Source organism: Pseudophryne corroboree, chromosome 1, assembly GCF_028390025.1.
Source record: "Pseudophryne corroboree isolate aPseCor3 chromosome 1, aPseCor3.hap2, whole genome shotgun sequence".
NCBI lineage: Eukaryota > Metazoa > Chordata > Amphibia > Anura > Myobatrachidae > Pseudophryne > Pseudophryne corroboree.
In genome coordinates, this window is record NC_086444.1 from 310,505,585 (window position 1) to 310,525,766 (window position 20,182).

The window sequence follows — 20,182 nt, forward strand, 5'->3', positions numbered from 1 at the left end:
TTAGGATCCGGCGTTCAACCGCCATGCCGTCAAACGCAGCCGCGATAAGTCTTGGAACAGACATGATCCTTGCTGAAGCAAGTCCCTTCTTAGTATCTCTTGAAGTTCCGGGTACCAAGTCCTTCTTGGCCAATCCGGAGCCACGAGTATAGTTCTTACTCCTCTCCGTCTTATAATTCTCAGTACCTTGGGTATGAGAGGCAGAGGAGGGAACACATACACCGACTGGTACACCCACGGTGTTACCAGAGCGTCCCAGCTATTGCCTGAGGGTCTCTTGACCTGGCGCAATACCTGTCCAGTTTTTTGTTCAGACGGGACGCCATCATGTCCACCTTTGGTCTTTCCCAACGGTTCACAATCATGTGGAAGACTTCCAGATGAAGTCCCCACTCTCCCGGGTGGAGGTTGTGCCTGCTGAGGAAGTCTGCTTCCCAGTTGTCCACTCCTGGAATGAACACCGCTGACAGTGTTATCACATGATTTTTCGCCCAGCGAAGAATCCTTGCTGCCATTGCCCTCCTGCTTCTTGTGCCGCCCTGTCTGTTTACGTGGGCGACTGCCGTGATGTTGTCCGACTGGATCAGCACCAGTTGACTTTGAAGCAGAGGTCTTCCTAGGCTCAGAGCATTGTAACTTGCCCTTAGCTCCAGTATATTTATTTGGAGAGAAGTCTCCAGACTTGACCACACTCCTTGGAAATTTCTTCCCTGTGTGACTGCTCCCCAGCCTCTCAGGCTGGCATCCGTGGTCACCAGGACCCAGTCCTGAATGCCGAATCTGCTGCCCTCTAGTAGATGAGCACTCTGCAGCCACCACAGAAGAGACACCCTTGTCCTTGGAGACAGGATTATCCGCTGATGCATCTGAAAATGCGATCCGGACCATTCGTCCAGCAGATCCCACTGAAAAATTCTTGCGTGAAATCTGCCGAATGGAATCGCTTTGTAAGAAGCCACCATTTTTCCCAGGACTCTTGTGCATTGATGCACTGACACTTGGCCTGGTTCTAGGAGGTTCCTAACTAGCTCGGATAACTCCCTGGCTTTCTCCTCCGGGAGAAACACCTTTTTCTGGACTGTGTCCAGAATCATCCCTAGGAACAGCAGACGTGTCGTCGGAATCAGCTGCGATTTTGGAATATTTAGAATCCATCCGTGCTGTCGTAGAAATACTTGAGATAGTGCTACTCCGACCTCCAACTGTTCTCTGGACCTTGCCCTTATCAGGAGATCGTCCAAGTAAGGGATAATTAAGACGCCTTTTCTTTGAAGAAGAATCATCATTTCGGCCATTACCTTGGTAAAGACCCGTGGTGCCGTGGACAATCCAAACGGCAGCATCTGAAACTGATAGTGACAGTTCTGTACCACGAACCTGAGGTACCCTTGGTGAGAAGGGCAATTTGGGACATGGAGGTAAGCATCCTTGATGTCCAGGGACACCATATAGTCCCCTTCTTCCTGGTTCGCTATCACTGCTCTGAGTGACTCCATCTTGATTTGAACCTTTGTATGTAAGTGTTCAAAGATTTCAGATTTAGAATAGATCTCACCGAGCCGTCTGGCTTCAGTACCACAAATAGTGTGGAATAATACCCCTTTCCTTGTTGTAGGAGGGGTACTTTGATTATCACCTGCTGGGAATACAGCTTGTGAATTGTTTCCAATACTGCCTCCCTGTCGGAGGGAGACGTTGGTACAGCAGACTTCAGGAACCTGCGAGGGGGAGACGTCTCGAATTTCCAATCTGTACCCCTGGGATACTACTTCTAGGATCCAGGGGTCCACTTGCGAGTGAGCCCACTGCGCGCTGAAACTCTTGAGACGACCCCCCACCGCCTTTGAGTCCGCTTGTACGGCCCCAGCGTCATGCTGAGGACTTGGCAGAAGCGGTGGAGGGCTTCTGTTCCTGGGAAGGGGCTGCCTGCTGCAGTCTTCTTCCCTTTCCTCTACCCCTGGGCAGATATGACTGGCCTTTTGCCCACTTGCCCTTATGGGGACGAAAGGACTGAGGCTGAAAGACGGTGTCTTTTTCTTTATACGGCAATACTTCCATGTGCCGTTTGGAATCTGCATCCCCTGACCACTGTCGTGTCCATAAACATCTTCTGGCAGACATGGACATTGCATTTACTCTTGATGCCAGAGTGCAAATATCCCTCTGTGCATCTCTCATATATAGTAATGCATCCTTTAAATGCTCTATAGTCAATAAAATACTGTCCCTGTCAAGGGTATCAATATTTTCAGTCAGGGAATCCGACCAAGCCACCCCAGCGCTGCACATCCAGGCTGAGGCGATCGCTGGTCGCAGTATAACACCAGTATGTGTGTATATACTTTTTAGGATATTTTCCAGCCTCCTATTAGCTGGCTCCTTGAGGGCGGCCGTATCTGGAGACGGTAACGCCACTTGTTTTGATAAGCGTGTGAGCGCCTTATCCACCCTAGGGGGTGTTTCCCAACGCGCCCTAACTTCTGGCGGAAAAGGGTATAACGCCAATAATTTTCTATCGGGGGAAACCCACGCATCATCACACACTTCATTTAATTTATCTGATTCAGGAAAAACTACAGGTAGTTTTTTCACACCCCACATAATACCCTTTTTTGTGGTACTTGTAGTATCAGAAATATGTAACACCTCCTTCATTGCCCTTAACATGTAACGTGTGGCCCTAATGGAAAATACGTTTGTTTCTTCACCGTCGACACTGGAGTCAGTGTCCGTGTCTGTGTCGACCGACTGAGGTAATGGGCGTTTTAAAGCCCCTGACGGTGTTTGAGACGCCTGGACAGGTACTAATTGGTTTGCCGGCCGTCTCATGTCGTCAACCGACCTTGCAGCGTGTTGACATTATCACGTAATTCCCTAAATAAGCCATCCATTCCGGTGTCGACTCCCTAGAGAGTGACATCACCATTACAGGCAATTGCTCCGCCTCCTCACCAACATCGTCCTCATACATGTCGACACACACGTACCGACACACAGCACACACACAGGGAATGCTCTGATAGAGGACAGGACCCCACTAGCCCTTTGGGGAGACAGAGGGAGAGTTTGCCAGCACACACCAAAACGCTATAATTTTACAGGGACAACCTTATATAAGTGTTTTCCCTTATAGCATCTTAATATGTAATAATATCGCCACAAAAATGCCCCCCCTCTCTGTTTTAACCCTGTTTCTGTAGTGCAGTGCAGGGGAGAGCCTGGGAGCCTTCCCACCAGCAGTTCTGTGAGGGAAAATGGCGCTGTGTGCTGAGGAGAATAGGCCCCGCCCCCTTTTCGGCGGGCTTCTTCTCCCGTTTTTCTGACAACCTGGCAGGGGTTAAATACATCCATATAGCCCCAGAGGCTATATGTGATGTATATTTAGCCAGCATAGGTACTTTCATTGCTGCCCAGGGCGCCCCCCCCAGCCAGGGCCGGCAACAGACATCTTGGGGCCCGGTACAGTGATATCTCTGGGGCCCCCTCAGAGCGACGGAATTTGCTGCGCTATATAATAATAAGAATTTACTTACCGATAATTCTATTTCTCGTAGTCCGTAGTGGATGCTGGGGACTCCGTCAGGACCATGGGGTTTAGCGGCTCCGCAGGAGACAGGGCACAATAATAAAAGCTTTAGGATCAGGTGGTGTGCACTGGCTCCTCCCCCTATGACCCTCCTCCAAGCCTCAGTTAGGATACTGTGCCCGGACGAGCGTGCATAATAAGGAAGGATATTGAATCCCGGGTAAGACTCATACCAGCCACACCAATCACACCGTACAACCTGTGATCTGAACCCAGTTAACAGTATGATCACAACGAAGGAGCCTCTGAAAAGATGGCTCACAACAAGAATAACCCAATTTTTGTAACAATAACTATGTACAAGTATTGCAGACAATCCGCACTTGGGATGGGCGCCCAGCATCCACTACGGACTACGAGAAATAGAATTATCGGTAAGTAAATTCTTATTTTCTCTAACGTCCTAAGTGGATGCTGGGGACTCCGTCAGGACCATGGGGATTATACCAAAGCTCCCAAACGGGCGGGAGAGTGCGGATGACTCTGCAGCACCGAATGAGAGAACTCCAGGTCCTCCTCAGTCAGGGTGTGCCCCTGACCAAGTAGCAGCTCGGCAAAGTTGTAAAGCCGAGACACCTCGGGCAGCCGCCCAAGATGAGCCCACTTCCTTGTGGAATGGGCTTTTACTGATTTTGGCTGTGGCAAGCCTGCCACAGAATGTGCAAGCTGAATTGTACCACAAATCCAGCGAGCAATCGTCTGCTTAGAAGCAGGAACACCCATCTTGTTGGGTGCATACAGGCTAAACAGCGAGTCAGATTTTCTGACTCCAGTCGTCCTGGAAACATATATTTTCAGGGCCCTGACAACGTCAAGTAACTTGGAGTCCTCCAAGTCCCTAGTAGCCGCAGGTACCACAATAGGTTGGTTCATGTGAAAAACAGAAAACACCTTAAGGAGAAATTGAGGACGAGTCCTCAATTCTGCCCTGTCAGAATGAAAAATTAAGTAAGGGCTTTTATATGATAAAGCCGCCCATTCTGACACACGCCTGGCTGAAGCCAGGGCTAATAGAATCTTCACCTTCCATGTGAAATATTTTAATTCCACAGTGGTGAGTGGATTACCAATGTGACTTTAGGAAACTCAAAACAACATTGAGATCCCAAGGTGCCACTGGGGGCACAAAAGGAGGCTGTATATGCAGTACCCCTTTTACAAACGTCTGAACTTCAGGCACTGAAGCCAGTTCTTTCTGGAAGAAATTTGACAGGGTCGAAATTTGAACCTTAATGGACCCTAATTTTAGGCCCATAGACAGTCCTGTTTTCAGGAAATGTAGGAAACGACCCAGTTGGAAATCCTCTGTAGGGACCTTCTTGGCCTCACACCACGCAAAATATTTTCGCCAAATGCGGTGAAAATGTTTTGCGGTTACATCCTTCCTGGCTTCGACCAGGGTAGGGATGACTTCATCTGGAATGCCCTTTCAGGATCCGGCGTTCAACTGCCATGCCGTCAAACGCAGCCGCGGTAAGTCTTGGAACAGACAAGGCCCCTGCTGGAGCAGGTCCTTTCTTAAAGGTAGAGGCCACGGTTCTTCCGTGAGCATCTCTTGAAGTTCCGGGTACCAAGTCCTTCTTGACCCATCCGGAACCACGAGTATCGTTCTTACTCATCTCCTTCTTATGATTCTCAGTACTTTTGGTATGAGATGCATAGGAGGGAACACATACCCTGACTGGTACACCCACAGTGTTACCAGAGCGTCCACCGCTATTGCCTGAGGGTCCCTTGACCTGGCGCAATATTTGTCTAGTTTTTTGTTCAGGCGGGACGCCATCATGTCCACCTTTGGTTTTTCCCAACGGTTTACAATCATGTGGAAGACTTCCCGCTGAAGTCCCCACTCTCCCGGGTGGAGGTTATGCCTGCTGAGGAAGTTTGCTTCCCAGTTTTCCACTCCCGGAATTAACACTGCTGAGAGTGTTATCACATGATTTTTCGCCCAGCGAAGAATCCTTGTAGTTTCTGCCATTTCCCTCCTGCTTCATGTGCCGCCCTGTCTGTTTACGTGGGCGACTGCCGTGATGTTGTCCCACTGGATCAATACCGGCTGACCTTGAAGCAGAGGTCTTGCTAAGCTTAGAGCCTTGTAAATTGCCCTTAGCTCCAGTATATTTATGTGGAGAGAAGTCTCCAGACTTGATCACACTCCCTGGAAATTTTTTCCTTGTGTGACTGCTCCCCAGCCACTCAGGCTGGCATCCGTGGTCACCAGGACCCAGTCCTGAATGTCGAATCTGCGGCCCTTTCATAGATGAGCACTCTGCAGCCACCGCAGAAGAAAACACCCTTGTCCTTGGAGACAGGGTTGTCCGCTGATGCATCTGAAGATGCGATCCGGACCATTTTCCCAGCAGATTCCACTGAAAGGTTCTTGCGTGAAATCTACCGAATGGGATCGCTTTGTAAGAAACCACCATTTTTCACAGGACCCTTGTGCAATGATGCACTGATACTTTTCCTGGTTTTAGGAGGTTCCTGACTAGCTCGGATAACTCCCTGGTCTTCTTCTCCGGGAGAAAACATCCTTTTCTGGACTGTGTCCAGAATCATTCCTAGGAACATTAGACGTGTCGTCGGAAAAAGCTGCGATTTTGGAATATTTAGAATCCACTCGTGCTGTCGTAGAACTACTTGAGATAGTGCTACTCCGACCGCCAACTGTTCTCTGGACCTTGCCCTTATCAGGAAAGCGTCCATATTTCTTTTAGGAAGAATCATCATTTCGGCCATTACCATGGTAAAGACCCGGGGTGCCGTGGGCAATCCAAACGGCAGCGTCTGAACTGATAGTGACAGTTCTGTACCACGAACCTGAGATACCCTTGGTGAGAAGGGCAAAATTTGGACATGTAGGTAAGCGTCCCTGATATCCAGTGACACCATATCGTCCTGGTTCGCTATCACTGCTCTGAGTGACTCCATCTTGATTTGAACCCTTGTATGTAATTGTTCAAATCTTTTAGATCTCACCGAGCCGTTTGGCTTCAGTACCACAATATAGTGTGGAATAATACCCCTTCCCTTGTTGTAGGAGGGGTACTTTGATTATCACCTGCTGGGAATACAGCCTGTGAATTTTTTTCCAATACTCCCTCCCTGTCGGAGGGAGACGTTGGTAAAGCAGACTTCAGGAACTTGTGAGGGGAAGACGTCTCGAATTTCCAATGTACACCTGGGATACTACGTGTAGGATCCAGGAGTCCACTTGCGAGTGAGCCCACTGCGTGCTGAAACTCTTGAGATGACCCCCCACCGCACCTGAGTCCGCTTGTATGGCCCCAGCGTCATGCTGCGGACTTGGCAGAAGCTGTGGAGGACTTCTGTTCCTGGGAATGGGCTGCCTGCTGCAGTCTTCTTCCCTTTCCTCTAACCCTGGGCAGATATGACTGGCCTTTTGCCCGCCTGCCTTTATGGGTACGAAAGGACTGAGACTGAAAAGACTGTGTCCTTTTCTGCTGAGATGTGACTTGGGGTAACAAAAGTGGATTTTCCAGCTGTTGCCATGGCCACCAGGTCTGATGGACCGCCCCTTTATACGGCAATACTTCCATGTGCCGTCTGGAATCTGCATCACCTGACCACTGTCGTGTCTATAAACATCGTCTGGCAGATATGGACATCACATCTACTCTTGATGCCAGAATGCAAATATCCCTCTGCGCATCTCGCATATATAGAAATGCATCCTTAAAATGCTCTATAGTCAATAAAATATTGTTCCTGTCAAGGGTATCAATATTTTCAGTCAGGAAATCCGACCAAGCCCCCCCAGCGCTGCACATCCAGGCTGAGGCGATTGCTGGTCGTAGTATAACACCAGTATGTGTGTATATACTTTTTAGGATATTTTTCAGCTTCCTATCAGCTGGCTCTTTGAGGGCGGCCGTATCTGGAGACGGTAACGCCACTTGTTTTTATAAGCGTGTGAGCGCCTTATCCACCCTAAGGTGTGTTTCCCAACTCGCCCTCACTTCTGGCGGGAAAAGGTATACCTCCAATAATTTTCTATCGGAGGAAACCCACGTATCATCACACACTTTAATTTATCTGATTCAGGAAAAACTACAAGTAGATTATTCCCACCCTACATAATACCCTTATTTGTGGTACTTGTAGTATCAGAAATATGTAACACCTCCTTCATTGCCCTTAACATGTAACGTGTGGCCCTAAAGGAAAATACGTTTGTTTCTTCACCGTCGACACTGAAGTCAGTGTCCGTGTCTGTGTCGACCAACTGAGGTAAATGGGCGTCTTTTACAAGCCCCTGACGGTGTCTGAGACGCCTGGACAGGTACTAATTTGTTTGCCGGCCGTCTCATGTCGTCAACCGACCTTGCATCGTGTTGACATTATCACGTAATTCCTAAATAAGCCATCCATTCCGGTGTCGACTCCCTAGAGAGTGACATCACCAATACAGGCAATTTGCTCCGCCTCCTCACCAACATCGTCCTCCTACATGTCGACACACACGTACCGACACACAGCACACACACAGGGAATGCTCTGATAGAGGACAGGACCCCACTAGCCCTTTGGGGAGACAGAGGGAGAGTTTGCCAGCACACACCAAAAACGCTATAATTATACAGGGACAACCCCTTATACAAGTGTTTTCCCTTATAGCATTTTCACATATGTAATCATATCGCCAAATAAGTGCCCCCCCTCTCTGTTTTAACCCTGTTTCTGTAGTGCAGTGCAAGGGAGAGCCTGGGAGCCTTCCTCACAGCAGAGCTGAGCAGGAAAATGGCGCCGTGTGCTGAGGAGAATAGGCCCCGCCCCCTAAAACGGCGGGCTCTTCTCCCGGAGTTTGTGAGATCTGGCAGGGGTTAAATACATCCATATAGCCTCAAGGGCTATATGTGATGTATTTTAGCCATAAAAAAGGTATAATACATTGCTGCCCAGGGCGCCCCCCCCAGCGCCCTGCACCCTCAGTGACCGCTGGTATGAAGTGTGCTGACAACAATGGCGCACAGCTGCAGTGCTGTGCGCTACCTTATGAAGACTGAAAGTCTTCTGCCGCCTGTTTCCGGACCTCTGGACCTCTTCAACTTCGGCATCTGCAAGGGGGGTCGGCGGCACGGCTCCGGGACGAACCCCAGGGTGAGACCTGTGTTCCGACTCCCTCTGGAGCTAATGGTGTCCAGTAGCCTAAGAAGCAAATCCATCCTGCACGCAGGTGAGTTTACTTCTCTCCCCTAAGTCCCTCGTAGCAGTGCGCCTGTTGCCAGCAGGACTCACTGAAAATAAAAAACCTAACTTAAACTTTTATTCTAAGCAGCTCAGGAGAGCCACCTAGATTGCACCCTTCTCGGCCGGGCACAAAGATCTAACTGAGGCTTGGAGGAGGGTCATAGGGGGAGGAGCCAGTGCACACCACCTGATCCTAAAGCTTTTATTATTGTGCCCTGTCTCCTGCGGAGCCGCTAAACCCCATGGTCCTGACGGAGTCCCCAGCATCCACTTAGGACGTTAGAGAAAAACTGTTATTAAATAAGTATATCTATTTTTATTTATCTACAGTATACAGAGATATAAATATGTATATCTCTCCTTCCTCCCCCACACACACCACGGTCTGTCTCTCCCCAATAACTCCATGATGATTCCCTGCTGGACACTAAGTGGCATATACTTGGGGCCCCTCTGATCCTTGGGGCCCGATACAGGTGTCCCCTTTGACCCCCCCTGTCGCCGGCCCTGCCCCCAGCGCCCTGCACCCTCAGTGACCGTTGGTGTGAAGTGTGCTGAGAGCAATGGCGCACAGCTGCAGTGCTGTGCGCTACCTTAAGAAGACTGGGAAGTCTTCAGCCGCCGATTTCTGGACCTCTTCTCTCTTCAGCATCTGCAAGGGGGTCGGCGGCGCGGCTCCGGTGACCCATCCAGGCTGTACCTGTGATCGTCCCTCTGGAGCTAGTGTCCAGTAGCCTAAGAAGCCAATCCATCCTGCAGCAGGTGAGTTCACTTCTTCTCCCCTAAGTCCCTCGTTGCAGTGAGCCTGTTGCCAGCAGGACTCACTGAAAATAAAAAACCTAATAAAACTTTTACTCTAAGCAGCTCTTTAGGAGAGCCACCTAGATTGCACCCTTCTCGGCCGGGCACAAAAACCTAACTGAGGCTTGGAGGAGGGTCATAGGGGGACGAGCCAGTGCACACCACCTGATCCTAAAGCTTTTACTTTTGTGCCCTGTCTCCTGCGGAGCCGCTATTCCCCATGGTCCTTACGGAGTCCCCAGCATCCACTTAGGACGTCAGAGAAAGTATGTTACCATTTTTTTTTTGTAAACTTCCTATAAACTAAGGTGTATGGAACAATCATCTTTAATACTTGTATAACTTGTATCAAGCAGGTGGTGACAAAGTTCTAGAATAATAATGATGCCTGCAATAGTACTGCGTCCTCTGCACATCTGGGCAGGGGCGTTTTAAGAGAGGAGGAGGCCCGGGTGCAGCCTCCTCCGTTCGGGCCCCCTCCTCTCTGCCGGCAGCGCTGAGAGTGAGCACTAGAGCGCTTAGACTCTACTGCGCATGCGCAGACCTCCGGGAAAATGGTGTGGCGGACATATTCCCTGAGATTTCTCTACTGCGCATGCGCAGAACTCCACCGTGGACGTTGCCGCGGGACTTCGGAGGGGTGAGTATTCAGAAAATGTGTGCGTGTGCGGTGGGGGCCCCCTCTGGACTCAGGGGCCCGTGTGCACCACACACACTGCACCCATTATAGAAACGCCAGTGCTTCTGGGGGTATATTTACTAAAGTGCGGGTTTACAGAGCAACCAATCAGATTCTATATATTATATTTTAGAAGGTGTTAGATAATTAAGTAGAATCTGATTGGTTGCTATGGGCAACATCTTCACTTCTGTAAACCTACACTTTAGTAAATATACTCCCATGTCTCTTTCTCTAATAACAAGCAAATATAAACAGCAGTCAAGTAAATATTGCATCTCTGCGTCACCCAGATCCGTACCCTGCTTCTGTATGCATCATGGCAAAATGTGCACAGCAACATATTAATGCTTACTCTGTATATCCCTGGTAGAAATAGCCTAGAAATGGTGAATTGTCCATGGAGGACTGGACACACAGGAAAGGAAACCAGTCAGGAGCGTGGTTCTTTTCTTGGACGCTACAGAGCTGGTCAAAAGGTGGGGAGACATTTCCACCAAAAATACCCGAGTAACAGGATCCGTTAAACAGATTTCTCATGCTTGCGTTGCATTCCTTTAAAAGATTGAGAGTTAAGCAGAAATTGTAAAGTTAAACAATTAAGGGGGACATTTACTAAGCAGTGATAAGAGCGGAGAAGTGAGCCAGTGGAGAAGTTTCCCCATCAACCAATCAGCAGCCCTGTATAATTTTATAGTATGCAAATTATAGATGTTACTTCAGTGCTGATTGGTTGCCATGGGCAACTTCTCCACTGGCTCACTTCTCTGCTCTTATCACTGCTTAGTAAATGTCAACCTTAATGTAAAATACCCCAGGCCCTTGTACACTTTAAACATCACCACAACAAACTGCATAAATTGACAAAGGTTTTGCAGCATGTTACACAATAGGTAAATAAACTAAAATGAATGAGCAATTCATACACTGTTGATTACAATATGATGTAAGTTAAATGCACAAAGGTGTAACTACAAGATGCCACCGAACACTTAGTTACCCCCTTTCCCAGTGCCAGAGAAAGGGAATACACTGCAATGATTAGGGATTGCTACCATGCATATAAGTAGATGTGTAGTGAGTAGGCACAAGATGCAAAAATGCAATCTGGGACTTCAGAACAGTTTTCAGTTGCACATCACTGAAGATGATGACGAAGATGGCTTTGACAAGTTTTAACTTCCAGGACTCAACAGGTTACCGGCCCACTGCAACATGTGGAACAACACGGTCACTACCAACAAAGAAAGGGATTTTTAAGCGAGGGTGGTAAAACCGTGGACTTCCATACAATTATCTCGCCCCGAAGAGGAAGTGCGGCTGTATGTCACACTTACAGTAGCCCTGGACTTGCTGATTTAGGTTAGCAGTCCCATAGGCATGCATACAAAAATCTGCAAATCCGGGGTGAAGTCGGGTCGTGGGACTGGCGAGATGAGGTGCTGTTGCAATGGCTACTTGCTTCCCTTGTGGCTAATTGAATTGATCCCTAATAGTAACTGAAATGGCAGAATCACTGGATGGATTTAAAAATGGACCTGATCTCTTATACAAAGGCATGATATCAATAGGTATAACATGAAAGTAAGATGCTGGGGTGAAGAATATGTGACCTCATTACAATGTACATAGGCATTACCTGATCACAGCAGCAGAGGATATCACACGCCCCACTTGTTAGGTTACACGGACATGATCCTAGAGGTTGGTATATCTGATTGGGAATCACTGTTTTATTATCTGTAAAATAAACGTTTAGTTTTGGGCTTTTGGTAAAATGTATGTGTCCTTCACAATTTGAATACAGGTTGAGTATCCCATATCCAAATATTCCGAAATACGGAATATTCCGAAATACTGACTTTTTTGAGTGAGAGTGAAATGGTGAAACCTTTGTTTTTTGATGGCTCAATGTACACAAACTTTGTTTAATACACAAAGTTATAAAAAATATTGTATTAAATGACCTTCAGGCTGTGTGTATAAGGTGTATATGAAACATAAATGAATTGTGTGAATGTTACACACACTTTGTTTAATGCACAAAGTTATAAAAAATATTGGCTAAAATGACCTTCAGGCTGTGTGTATAAGGTGTATATGACACATAAATACATTCTGTGCTTAGATTTAGGTCCCATCACCATGATATCTCATTATGGTATGCAATTATTCCAAAATACGGAAAAATCCGATATCCAAAATACCTCTGGTCCCAAGCATTTTGGATAAGGGATACTCAACCTGTATATAGTTTAGATTTTAATGACAAATTGAAATTAGGTTTGGATGTCACTGTGATGATTAGGAATATCCAGCCCACATATTGCTCACTCCAGACCTCTTTACTGCCTCAAGACAAAAACAAAATCTGTATTGCATAACCTTCGCTGTCTTTTACGTATTTCAGTCAGCAGATATATTTATAGCAATTATTGGGCAGATGGAGACTTGGTAGCATAGCGGGTATAAATTAATCAGAAAACACAAGCAGAGCAATGCACATCTCTAGATGTCAGCATACGCAGCTACTTAGCTACCAGTCATCTCTAGAGGTCAGCATATGCAGCTACTTAGCTACCAGTCATCTCTAGATGTCAGCATACGCAGCTACTTAGCTACCAGTCATCTCTGGATGTCAGCATACGCAGCTACTTAGCTACCAGTCATCTCTGGATGTCAGCATACGCAGCTACTTAGCTACCAGTCATCTCTAGATGTCGGCATACGCAGCTACTTAGCTACCAGTCATCTCTAGATGTCAGCATACGCAGCTACTTAGCTACCAGCCATCTCTGGATGTCAGCATACGCAGCTACTTAGCTACCAGTCATCTCTAGATGTCAGCATATGCAGCTACTTAGCTACCAGCCATCTCTAGATGTCAGCATACACAGCTACTTAGCTACAAGTCATCTCTGGATGTCAGCATACGCAGCTACTTAGCTACCAGTCATCTCTAGATGTCAGCATATGCAGCTACTTAGCTACCAGCCATCTCTAGATGTCAGCATACGCAGCTACTTAGCTACAAGTCATCTCTGGATGTCAGCATACGCAGCTACTTAGCTACCAGTCATCTCTGGATGTCAGCATACGCAGCTACTTAGCTATCAGTCATCTCTAGATGTCAGCATATGCAGCTACTTAGGTACCAGTCATCTCTAGATGTCAGCATACGCAGCTACTTAGCTACCAGTCATCTCTGGATGTCGGCATACACAGCTACTTAGCTACCAGTCATCTCTGGATGTCAGCATACGCAGCTACTTAGCTACCAGTCATCTCTAGATGTCAGCATACGCAGCTACTTAGCTACCAGCCATCTCTGGATGTCGGCATACTGTCAAAGTCAAAAATATTACATAGAGAGACCATATAAACTGCACACATATAAGTCGCTATACTTGCAAATATGCGCAGCGAGCACAGCAATATATGGAAACACACGCATTTGCTCGGACATGGCACAGAGATGGATTCGGCACTTGTTTCATACAGTACATGGTTATAATAATGAACAGCACCAGACATCATGGAGATTTAGAATTGGCTAATGAATTAATGTCATGGATGTGTATCATTCGAACCGAACCAGATAAACACATCATGTTTGGTATTGAAGCAAGCAGAATGAGGTGTGGGTTAGTTTGAGGCCTGTTGTGTTGTTGTGGGACATTGCAGCGGATAGATATGATTATATGTATAAAAGCTAAGATCATATTGTTAGAACAATGGATGCTCAAGACAACCTTTTACTAAGTTTTCAGGGCTGAACCTGATTAGCATATACAAAGGAGAAAGAAAGACCCCTCCCCCAGGTACTGGTCAAACAGGAAGGTAGTGGTCAGGTGTGGCCTCAGAGAACAGATGTAATGTAGCTACACTCACAGACACACACACAGCTACCTGGCACAAAGCAGCATGGCAGCTAAATCCCCAGGACATCTTCCAAACTAAAGGCTAAGTATTGAACTTCACATGGCTAGATAAGGAAACAGACAGATTGCTTTCTGGTTTAAATAGGATATTGTAACTTGGTTGTGTGATTGTTGGGTGTTTGTGGATACTCTGTGAAGTCTGTGATAAATTGGAACAGTATACAATCTGTAGCATAGTATTTGTGGTATTTGTTTGCCTATGGAGATTTAAAATAGATTGTGCTGGTTAGTTATAATATATATCCTGTTAATCATAAATACCACCATGCAGTTACGTTTGTGTTAATTACATTGTGATCTGGTCTTGTGATGAATATGCTCTGGTTATTGAGATACTGAAGTTGTTTGGGATGTGAAATTATGAGATGGTTCTAGGAAGTTGGATTACATTGTGAAAGGTGTTTTAGATGGTTTGGAATTGTAAAATCAGAACATATGCATTGTTTTGAGGCTTGGACATTTTGGAAGAAAATGGAGTCTTGTGTTTTCTGCTATGTGATTGTGGTTTAGTATAGAGTGCCATGTGTTTGGACCTGCAAATCTAAAATGGCTGCTGCTGGATGTCTTCCCCTCCCCCTTTCAGGCATGTGGTGCAGTCTTTGGAATTATGGGAGTTTTCTCAAAATGGAGTCTAGCTTCCATCCCATGCTGTATTCAGCATTGACTAACTGCGCAGCGATTGTCTCTCACATGTGTAGTTTTATCTGCAACCATGTTGTCTCTTATTTAATGTTATCATGAGCCATTTCTCTCTATCTCTCTCTTCTTCTCTTCCCCTTCCATTTTCCCATAAATAGTAATTGTATTGTATTGTATTTCTAGTGTAGCTATTTTGGTTAGGAAGTCTTTGTTATATTGTAGTGTATCATTTGTACTGTTATCCCCTTTTTACTAGTATATTAGATATAATACAGATAATAGGCTTTGGACCCTAAACCAGTATCTGTGTATTTCCTATAGTGTTAAGTGTTCACTTGAGCGTCGGTGACGCTCAAGCAGCTTTGTAGTTAGTCAGGTTACACAAGGTTGCACTTACACCCTGTATTCACATTAAGGTATTCTGTGTATTTCATTGTTAAAAGGTTTAGACATAAAGGTATAGCGTTGTGAGCGTCTGCGCTGCTGGTGATCTCCTCGTGGTCTCGAGCGTCTGCTACGCCATAGCGAATCATTACGTTAGTCAACAGCCAATAACGTGTCCTGTGATCACTGGGCCGTGAGCGAACGTGACGCTTGAGCGTCTCGCCTACGGCTGAGCGATCGTTACGCAACCAGCGTACCCGTACGGTACTTCTTAAGTAAACAGCGTACAGTGTTCTTAGACTTCATAAAGGGTTGGTTATACGACAAAGGAATTTAGCATTGTCAATTGGGGGACTCGTCCTATCCTTCACATATCTCTGCTAGGTAATATCAGCAGACATTATCCATCAGCAAAGGGCGGGATCATATTCCTTGCAGTGCTGATTGGATAAGCGTCTGTTTCGCTTAGTAAAGGGTGCTGAGGGAATCCGGGACCGGAGGTAAGAACAGTACGCTATTGTCTTTGAAAATCTGGTTTTTATTTCAATTTGGTGCCAACTACACACTCAGGCCTAGAATAACTTTAGGAGTTTTGAATGATGACTTTCTTTGAGACAAGAGGCCGCATGGTCTGTCTACCATTTTGTGTGACCCTCATGGAGGTGGAAGGGGGAGGAGCTGCGGCCATTTTGGGAAGGTCAAATTTTTTTTTTTTTTCTGAGCGGCTGGTTTTCAGTTGACTCAGGAAACAATCAGCCATCCACTGTCAAAAAGAAATCATCATTTAATGAGTTTTTTTTTATGCATTTATTTAATCTATATCATAGTCAATCATAAGTAATAGTGATTGGTACTTATATGTAATTTCATATGCGTGTGCTTACATCAATGTATGTTATTAGATTAAATTTAGAATTGCATTTTCATCTGTGTAAGTTTCACATCTCACCTTCCTGTTTGCCATTTGCATTGATAACGTGCTGAGAAAAAACAAGCACACAGCATAGAAGATACTGTGTGGTGTTTGGTAAGCGTTTATATAGTGAAATATCGCTTATAGTAAGGCGATACAGAAGCCACAAGACAATAGCACACATTTGTTCAGTTTCCAAAATTTAGTTTAAATACCTTACTTTACTGTAACGCCTCTGGGGAGAGCTATCAGACTACGGGAAATGATTTTTCTGATCAGAAAACTATAAGAATGATAGTGGGTTGAAAACGGTATGAGTGTATTGAATCCCGCTTTGTGGACTTTGTGATCTATGTGATAAAACGGTATTGAATTCCGCTTTGTGGACTTTGTGATCTGTGTGATCTATGTGGAACGTGATGAGCACGATCTGAGTGAAAACGTGCAACAGAGTGTGATAAAGTTTTCGTTGTATTACGCTCTGGCTGTTTTGGAGCACAGTAGGGAGACTCCAATGATCCTACCATTTATGGGCAACAAGTGTCTATAAGTGGTACGATTGGACCGCACGGTTGTATGTGTGACCAATAACGCAACGTGATATGAGGTCGTATATCCATGCGTAAATCTTGCCCTCATACGTGTTGTAGGGAGCACATGCAAGCGTGATTTGTGTAAAAGAAAAAGGAAGGGAATTTTCTCAGGAAAATCTCTAGAGATAGGGCCTGCAACGGCTACACGTGTCTGCTAGAAGGCGGAACGGGGATACCCGGAGCAGAAGAAGTTCAGTGGAAGAGCTTTAAGGATTTCCAACGAAGTTCTGTGTTTGGTGCATTTTAGGAAGTTTTTCTGTGTTAAAAAGGTCCACAATGGCAGCCAAGTGCACAACACAGAGACGGTCGGAGGTCAGGATTCAGACTCCAGAGGCTTGCAGACCCCGAGGGTCTGCTCGGTTAGTAATGTGGGGGAAATATGGTCCCCACACTGAGACCTTTTGTGATGAATGGACACGAATGACTGCGGGGGATAAGGCACCATTTCCCGGGATAGGTAGTTTTGACTTAGAGGTGTTGCATAATTTAAGGCAAAGGATCAGTCTCATAAAATCCTGGAAACAACGAGTTAAACATGATGATTGTTTGCAGTTATGGCAACAGGAAAGTGAAATGCAAAGAAATGTAACTTACATATCTAACTTTCATCTTGAGAGGAGAGACATGGCATTGAAGAGGATTATGGTTGCAGAGAAATGGCACAATGTTGTACGATAAAAATGCACTTAGTAACTGTATTAAGAATGAAAGTGTTAAATGTAATAATGTTTATGAAAATGAAAGTGTAAAAATTACAAATGTTAACCTGTGCAAGTCGCACCCCATGTTAAACTTCCCTCAGGATTACCAACAAGAAAGTGAGCCCAGAACGATGTCGGCACCTCTTCCAGAAGCCATCCTACAAGACATCCAGGTGGACGCGACCAAATTGGTAAAGGCAATAATCAAACCCCCTAACGGAGGGTCAGGTGAGGTCGTGTCCACAGGTACGTACAATGTTTTATATCACGCACAAACAAATGTACCCCATATTATAAGACCAAAACAAGGTGATGTGATTGAGTTTAGTCCTGTCAGGGTGATCACAGTCCCCAATGGGAAGACTGATGATCAGGGAACCATTCCCGTCAAGGACAGTGCAATGCGCCATCCCTGGTCCCGGACAGAATTGAGATCAATCATGTCTGATTACCCAGATCCTAGGAAAGATCTAACTGTATGATCAAAGATTCACAGAAGGCATACCAACCCCCTAGACAACGACATAATCATGGTATCCAAGGAATCAGGTAGGTACAGGGAAAGCGGTTGATGGTGATGAGCATCCAAGCGTTTGAGGAGGCATCAAATCAACCAAAACCCCAGGCCATTGGCACATGGAGGAACTTAAGGATTTGTGATCTGTGCAAAAGAGAAGGGCATTATGCCAGTAACTGCAACAGCCCACATAAAATCAGACCCCCTAGACATGAAAATGAGCAAAAGTTATGACACACCAAATTATAATCAGGGATCATATAGGAAGAATTTTGGGCCACACCCATAATATATAGTCAGGAAAGGTGATCATTAGGACTGATGGTAAGCCTGAGGTAACGGTTAATAAATTGGGAGGTCATTCACTGAAAGACACAGGAATGACCAGGTGAAACGTTGTAAATGTATCAGTGAAATGTTTTTTTTCTCTCTCTCTCTCTCTCTATCCCCATCTCTGACGAGTATTGGTAAGAATTCACACATTGCATACCCACTTGGTCCTTGCAGAAGTCTACCAAACCCCAGCATGACCTCCGCCACAATGTATTTCTGGCCAGATACAGACAGTGGAGTAATGCAGGTGCTGGTGGGGAGCGACTGCTCAAGGAGACCAGTAGACACATAGATATGACAGCCTAATAAGTCTGACAATGTTTTTCTAATGCTAACAATGTTTTCTTAATGTTGACAATGTTTAAAAATGTTTTGTTTCTCTTTTCTCATTGGTGGTTATTGTCGAGTTATGTAATGTATATATGCACATGAATTGTTCTCTATCTCTTTTGTTTTTTTGTTGTCTCTCTCTTCCCACTCATGTTTCCATGGTTTAAAGATGGTATGTCACCCCTCAGTTGGACCAATGGTAATGCCAGATTTTTTCTCCTTACAGAAAGATCGCCGGTTAGGAAGGAATATTGCATCACCAGAATGTTCGTTTGGAAGACTGAGAGACAGCACCTTTGAGAGGACAGCAGAACAAGAAGAACAACAAGACGAGAGAACTTATTATCGTAACAAGTTCTCTCCCCCCTCAAACTGTTTTCTTATACCCCCTTTACAAATTTCTTCTTTTCTCCTCCTGTAAGATGGACTTGCCCCAAGAGACTGTGATATGGATTTTCCCGTTAACCATGATGTTGACCAGAGCAGTCTGTTTCGGTGAGAGTACCAGTGAGGTCGAGAAAGGATCCAGAAAGGTCCTGATGACTGAGACGGAGGTGTAAATTTCCAATAGCAACCCAATCACCAAGCAAAGGCGAGTACCGGGCACGATCTAACAACCATGTTATCTGTAAACATTTTCTTTGAAGGATTGTTAGTTCAAAAAGAAAAACTGTATCTGTAGGCTCTGTGACAATGGTTGAGGATGGATGCATAAAGAAATGCCAATCCAGTTTTAATACCCATATGGACCGGCATCCATTGAGTGACTATCACTCCTTAGTGGGTAGTGTGTTAAATAAAACAGATTGTTGGGTATGCTCTCAAGTACCTCAGGGTCATAGTAAATCAGGGCTAGTACCATTTCCTTTAACGGTAGGGGAGGTACTTGAGCTAAAGGGTGGGAGACCGGTGGACAGGAGGTTTAATATCTCCAGCCCTCCTAGTTTGAAGCTCCACCAATACCATGTGGATAGGTCCCTATTATGTTTTAACATCTCCAATCCCCGAAAGCCGGGAAATTGGGAAGTGTCATGGAGCAACCTAACCATGACCTTTTCGCATAGAGCAGATAGGATGCCTACAGATACAGAGCTTGTACGCCACATAGCCAGTAGAGGAAAATCTTTCCGGTATAGGTATACCTTAGGAAATAGGATTACGAGAGTTGGAGAAGTATCACCAGGATACTGTGCACATATCGTACAAACTGATACGTGCATTAAGCAGATGGAAGAATTAGGGTCAGGAGATTTCACCTGGAAGGTTTGTAATATGGTCATGTCCTTCTCCGTCCCTTACGTTCTCCCCGATGACGCATATTTCATATGCGGGAGAAAGGCGTATGAGCGGCTTGCCCCAAACTCTGAAGGATTGTGTTGTATTGGAAAAGTACTACCTGAGGTAATGAGTCTAAGGAGTGAGGAAACTGTAATTAACCTGGATTTGGTATATGACCCAATGATAGAAACCATGATGTGATGAAAATGCGATTATACGGTCCGTTTCTTTCACCTGTTTTTCTGCTTTTCTCCAAGATACAAAGACCCCTTGGAC

At 45.7% G+C, this 20,182-nt stretch overlaps 1 protein-coding gene across 2 annotated transcripts in view; it reads right to left on the reverse strand.

The window, feature by feature from the left end:
• TCTN2 (tectonic family member 2) overlaps positions 1-20,182 on the reverse strand; it is a 111,409-nt gene that overhangs the window by 76,705 nt on the left and 14,522 nt on the right. For both annotated transcript variants that reach the window (XM_063964485.1, XM_063964484.1), the window contains exons 5-6: positions 11,917-12,017; positions 10,633-10,832 (exon numbers count right to left, since the gene is read on the reverse strand). In XM_063964485.1, coding sequence (XP_063820555.1) covers positions 10,633-10,832; positions 11,917-12,017 — 301 coding nt within the window. The remainder of the gene's footprint in view (positions 1-10,632; positions 10,833-11,916; positions 12,018-20,182) is intronic.